Source organism: Heloderma suspectum, chromosome 6 (assembly GCF_057233095.1).
Source record: "Heloderma suspectum isolate Gila_16-S chromosome 6, 16-S_ref, whole genome shotgun sequence".
NCBI lineage: Eukaryota > Metazoa > Chordata > Lepidosauria > Squamata > Helodermatidae > Heloderma > Heloderma suspectum.
Window position 1 is genome coordinate 59,580,058 of NC_139463.1, and position 6,000 is coordinate 59,586,057.

Genomic DNA, 6,000 nt, shown 5'->3' on the forward strand with positions numbered 1-6,000 from the left:
TCCGCCATCCCTAGCTCTACCTCTCTTTCTCATCAAACCCAGGTGAGACAGTGGCTGTTCTGAATCAGTGTCTGGGCACGGTAATGGACTGGATGAGGGCCAATAAACTGAAACTCAATCCAGACAAGACGGAGGTACTGTTAGTGGGTGGTTCGTCTGCCCGGCTAGGTGATATTCAACCTGTTCTGGAGGGGGTTGTACTCCCCCTAAAGGATCAGGTTCGTAGTTTGGGGGTGCTCTTGGATCCAGAACTGTCACTTGAGGCACAGGTGAACTCAGTGGCACGGAGCACTTTTTATCAGCTTAGGCTGGTATACCAACTACACCCTTATCTGGACAGAGATAGCCTAGCTACAGTCATCCATGCTCTGATAACTTCTCATCTGGATTACTGCAATGCATTATACGTGGGGCTGCCTTTGAAAATGGTCCGGAAACTTCAGCTGGTCCAAAATAGGACAGCAAGCTTGTTAACAGGGACTGGCCTGCGAGCTCATATTACGCCAGTACTTTTCCAGCTGCACTGGCTGCCAGTCCATTTCAGGGCCCGATTCAAAGTGCTGGTGTTAACATTTAAAGCCCTTAATGGCTTGGGGCCAGGCATTCAGCCTCCCCGAGATCCGTGGCGGAATTCTCTGCCATCCCTAGGTGGGTGGCTACTAGGAGAAGGGCCTTTTCTGCTGTGGCACCCTGGCTCTGGAATGAGCTCCCTAGTGAGGTTCGCCTGGCACCTACATTGTATTCCTTTCGGCGCCAGGTGAAGACTTTTTTATTTTCCCAGGCATTTTAGCATTTTAGCTTTCTAAATTTTTAGCTTTGCTGTTTTGAAAATCTGTATTTTAAACTCCTGCACTGCTGCTAGGTTTTATTGTGGTTGTATTGTTATATTGTGGTTTTAATGTTCTATATATTTTAAATTGTTTTATTTTGTGTTGTTTGGTTTTAATTTTTGTGAACCGCCCAGAGAGCTTTGGCTATTGAGCAGTATAGAAATGGAATAAATAAATAAATAAATAAATAAGCATGCTGAAGGTGATAAACTTGGCTTCGTTGAAGGTGTCAACCAGTTTTCTGGCTAGGAAAGCCACCATGAAGCTGACGACAGCCAGGAAACCCATGTAACCCAAGACAGTGTAAATCATAGTGACTGAGCCTTCATTACATTCGACGATGATTTCTCCAGCCAGGGAATGGAAGTCCAAGACTGAGAATGGGGGAGAGGTCACCAGCCAGAAAGCACAGATAATAGCTTGGGTGAGGGGACAGGTCAGGACAATGGAGTTTGTTAGTTGTCTCCCCAAGAGTTTTCTGGCCATGTTTTCTGGCTTGGTGGCCATGAAGGCCAGAACCACTGTGACATGAACCCCAGTGTCTCCTGATAGGAAAGGAAGTGGGTCTTCTTGGGGAAACAGTGGTCTTGGTTGCTGTTTGGATGTTGATCTTCTGGGCATGGGTCACAGTGATCTGAGCAAAAGTATCTCAAACATGGCATAGACTTTTTATGTGCAGACAGTGCAGCTGACAAAGAAGGAGACGGAGATATCACTTCCCTAGCTTACTGTACATATAAGCATGCAACGTCCCTTTTAGTATTTTCTCTTTACATTTCAACAACATATTCCATAAGACCAGAGTCAGGAAAAGTACAAAATGCTCCTTTTCACCTGTGTAGGATAGCCCAAGCTAGCAGATCCATGTTGAATATTCTGCAAGAAGAAAAAGCTCAAGTCTGTACCTAGAAAATAAAAACTGATAAGGGTAAGAACATCACCACATCTTGTCACCTGCAGTGCCTTAAAAATGGGCAAATAAATAAATAAATAACTCTCTGTCATTTGCTTCAGATGATGCACTTTCTTCAGAGGAGATGTGTTGTTACAGAGGCTGGGAAATAGGTGACAGAAATCAATATAGATTAAACAGCAGTTTCCTTGACATTGGAGTATCATGCTCCAGTCACTACAACAACTGATCACCGATCAGCTTCATGTCTAATGCCCAAACAACCGAGATTGTAAACATGGTGTTTAAAACACTGTGCATGGAAAGATGAGCCAATGCAGCTATCTAATTCTTTATTATTTAAATAGAAGGTTTCTTCAGGAAATTGTGAATAGTGTGCAAAACAGTAAACCACCGTTATGGAACCCCCAATTGTTCTTATGGAGAAAATAAGCATAGGTTAAATGGTCATCTCCTCTCCTTGCCCATGATCTTCCCATGCTAACCCCAGTTTGCTCTGCAGTTTGACAGAGCTCTGAATGACAAGCTACCTGTCCAGTTAGAAATCGTCCCTTTGGGGCAACGAACTCATCTGTAGCAGCAAACCGGCATCCCCTCTGGAACTTTTCTCTGGTGCCCTGGAGAGCATCGTTCCACACACCTTGCAGAGGGAGGCACCTGAAAGGGAAGAGAGAAATCACCAATTTAGAAAGGCTGAATCTTTTCTGCAGTTTGCTTAGAATCATCCTAATGGAAGCTGATGTAGATATATATGCTCATACAGACACAAAAAAATGAAGCTGCCTCCTCCTGCATCAGACCCTTTCTCTACCTCGCCCACTATTGTCTGCACTGAGTGGAAGTGGCTCTCCAAGCTTTATCCAGGACATTTTCCAGCCATACCTGGAGATGCCAAGGACTCAACCTGGGGCTTCTGCATGCAAAGATGGTTCTTCCTCACTGGACAAGGGCCCCTCCCTGGGCTCAATAGGCCTTTGGTCTCATCTAGAAAGACACCTTCTGGTCTCAAGTCATAGAACTGCAACATTCTTTACTGCCCCCATGAGTTTCACTTCAAACCCACTTCCGTAGCCCACACGATTGCATCAGAGTGAATGGTGAAGTCCTGGTCAGGCGGAGCTTCTGGATCCACCTGTCCAACTCTGGTGTGAGCAAAAGATTTATTTGGGAAGAAAACCCAGTTCACAATATCGTATCTCTCTCCCTTTTTAAAGAAAGAGACTTCATCTCCAGCACTGTTGTTAAACCGGACGTTCCTCAAAGAGGCAAGAATCTGAAATGGAAGAGAGAATTATAAACAGGGTTATTGTCAGGGAGGTCTGGTGTCTTCAGACATTCTGTGATTGCCATCAAGTGTTTGCCAGAGGAATTAGGGTGGTGCCATCAAGGCGAACAACACCTGAGTTGTCCTCATGCTGCCTGGCAAGAATGAATGTGGGGCAGGGAGGGGGGAGAAGCTGCCTGTTGTTTGTTTCTGGAGATGCGGAGTGGGGAGAAGAATACTAGGGGGAGTGGGGAGAAGAATACTATGTATTTGGGGTGAGAGCTTGCTTGATTCTTCCTCTCAGTAGCCACAGTTTTCACTACATGATTATCACAGAATCACCATTGTTCTCCACTGCCTTTTACTCATTCCTAGTGCACTTTAAGGGAAATGATGGGCATGGAAGAATATCTATGGGGAATGTCTCTATTGGGACCTTTAGATTGGACCAACAGCCCTTCTCCTAGGCTCACCCTTTGCTTCCAGGATCAGAGCACCGGGAAACCACCAAAGAACCTTTTATAAGATTGCCAACTCTCGACGAGGACGTTACGTGCCATGACTGAATATTCAGCAGCCTCTTGCCTCCCCCTCTCAATACATGCTTGGATCCAGATGAGAACACGGCATATAACGTGTGTGCCATGGAATACACAGCATTGTAGACACTGTAGCTGTATCTGGACATGGTCATTTCAAGCATATGGCTCGGCAGGTCCCATACCTTCTCCTCCGCAGTGCAGTTCCTCCATCCCCTCGGAGAGATTTCTCCTGATTTCAGAAACTGACAGTCAAATGAGAATTCCCACCATTTTTGGAGAAAGACATCTCCTTGTGGTCGGTGTGGATTTAAGGCCCAGATAAAATGTGTAAATTCTGGCACAGCCCTTCTGTGGACTCTGAAGTGCAAAGCACCATGGCAGCCTTTGGCCTTATTTAAATTTTGTCCTTCAGCAGAAGTTTCCGAAAGGGCTGTCAGGATCCAAACCTTCCTAAATGGGGTCTTGATCTTTTCTTCATGAATAGCGAAGAAGACTATTAATATGTGTAAAACATCAGTGTCCGCAAATACAATAATCACTTGAGGTTCAAACTAAGCACTAGGGATAGATCCAGATAGTGCTTGTTGTATAAAGAGAGAGTTTGTTGGCTCAGACATGTCAATGAAGGCCACACAGATGTCCTTCTGCCTGAGCATTGGTGTAAGTGTCTGGATGAAATTTTCGCCACTCTCCTCACCAGCCCAATCCAGTTCCAATTAGGGATGTCAGAGAATTCCGCCACGGATCTCGGTGAGGCCAAATGCCGGTGCATTCGGCCCCCTGAACTCCGTGGCGGAACGGCCTGCCACACACCCGTCCCCCCGCAGATCCCCCCCGGGATGAGACTTAACTGGGGCAGATCTTCTGGGCAGCGGCGGCGGCTGGTCTTCCGACCGGCTGCCGCTGCCGCCATTACCAGTCTTGTTAAAAAAAGAAAAGAAGACATGATAGGCTACGTAAATCATGGCTGGGTGGGTTTTTTTTTTTTTTAAAAAAAAAACCCCGCATATGCAAATGGGGGAGGCTACGGCTGCCACCATTTGCATTCCTTATTTTTGGCTGTCTTAGTCTACGTAAATATTTAAAACAAAATAAGGGGAACGCAAATACCTAAAACGGTGAATCAAAAAGGGACGCAAAAAGTGCCCGCTATGCTATTTGCGTTCCCCTTTATTTTCGCCGTCATAGTCTACATAAATATTTACGCAATTTACGCATTTGTGTACGCAGTTTCTTTCTTTCTTTCTTTTTACCCAGAGCCCTCCGCGGCCGGAAATCCGGATGGCTCTGGCCTGGGCGGAGCTCAGCCGGCTGTGGAGGATTACGGGGGGGTAGGAACAGATTGCCTCCCCCCCCTCGAGGATTCCGAGGGCAGGGATGGAACGCCTCCCCCCCCACCATCAACATAATCTGCAGAAAGGTAAGTGACTTTCGTACATCCCTAGCCCCACCCCACATGGAAGGGCCCAGGACATCTTTATATGAAGCATGTTTTCTCCTGGTTGGCTTTGTTCTTGATTGGGTGGGCGGAAATCCATGGGGGTTCATTAGAAATTACTGGCCTTACCACAATTCCAGAGTGGCAAAATAGTCACAGCCCCACAGCACTGAGCTCCCTTTGCACAGTGGAGGGGGGGAGTTTCAATTGCTTCTCTGTGGGGCAGAAGGGCTCTGAGATGGGACTTGAGTTGTCAACTTCCGGCCTTGGGCCTATGTGGAGCTGAGGAGCTGAATCCAAGATGGAGTCCGATCTTGTGCCAAGTGCCCAGATAGGTGACTGGGGAAAGGGAGCAGATTGGTGTGGCAGAGTCATGCTCAGTGATGCTTGGAGCAACCATAGTATGTGAGCTGTGTGTCTAAGCTTAAATGCATGTTTGTTTCTCTTGCAGGCCGGATGGAAGTTTCTGGGTTAGCTGAACAGTCCATCTGCTAGGTTCTTTTGACAGTTTATATATGATCATTCAGATAACATATTGCTGTCGGGATTGATCTTTTCCCTCCCAGTTAAAAGATTGTCAACTTCAGTAGTACAGTTTTCTTGTGCCTACTTCAGCTCCCTCTTCAAGTTACTGGTCCACAAGAAACAGCATGTAGGCAATTTGGAGCTCCATTTTCCTTTTAACTCCCTTCGGCTATGGGAAAAATAGCCAATAAAGAACCATCAGGGGACTTTGTCGAGCAAAGCATACATACATAGAGTACATTGGTGACAGACTCTGAGATGGGCCCCCTCAGGGGCAGGGGGAAGGAGAGACCAGAGGGGAGAGCCAGTCTCCTGTCTGAGGAGAAACCGTTCAGAGAGAGACTCTGAGGGGGATTATGGTAGGCCAGTGAAACGCGCTCATTCACCTGCAGAGGAGGCCTCAGCGCTGAGACACCAAAGGCCTAGCGCTGATCTTCCACTTCTCCTGAATGCATCTCCCTCGGAAGGAGTAGTGGGAAAATACTGGG

The 6,000-nt window shown here is 46.8% G+C and overlaps 1 protein-coding gene across 1 annotated transcript in view; it reads right to left on the reverse strand.

Moving 5' to 3' along the window:
* LOC146340958 (extracellular calcium-sensing receptor-like) overlaps positions 1-3,695 on the reverse strand; it is a 28,807-nt gene extending 25,112 nt beyond the window's left edge. The window contains 3 exon segments of the mRNA XM_084807286.1: positions 2,384-2,400; positions 2,807-2,885; positions 3,481-3,695. Of these exon segments, the coding sequence (XP_084663412.1) occupies positions 2,384-2,400; positions 2,807-2,885; positions 3,481-3,695 (311 nt within the window).
* Between the last annotated feature and the right edge of the window lie 2,305 nt (positions 3,696-6,000).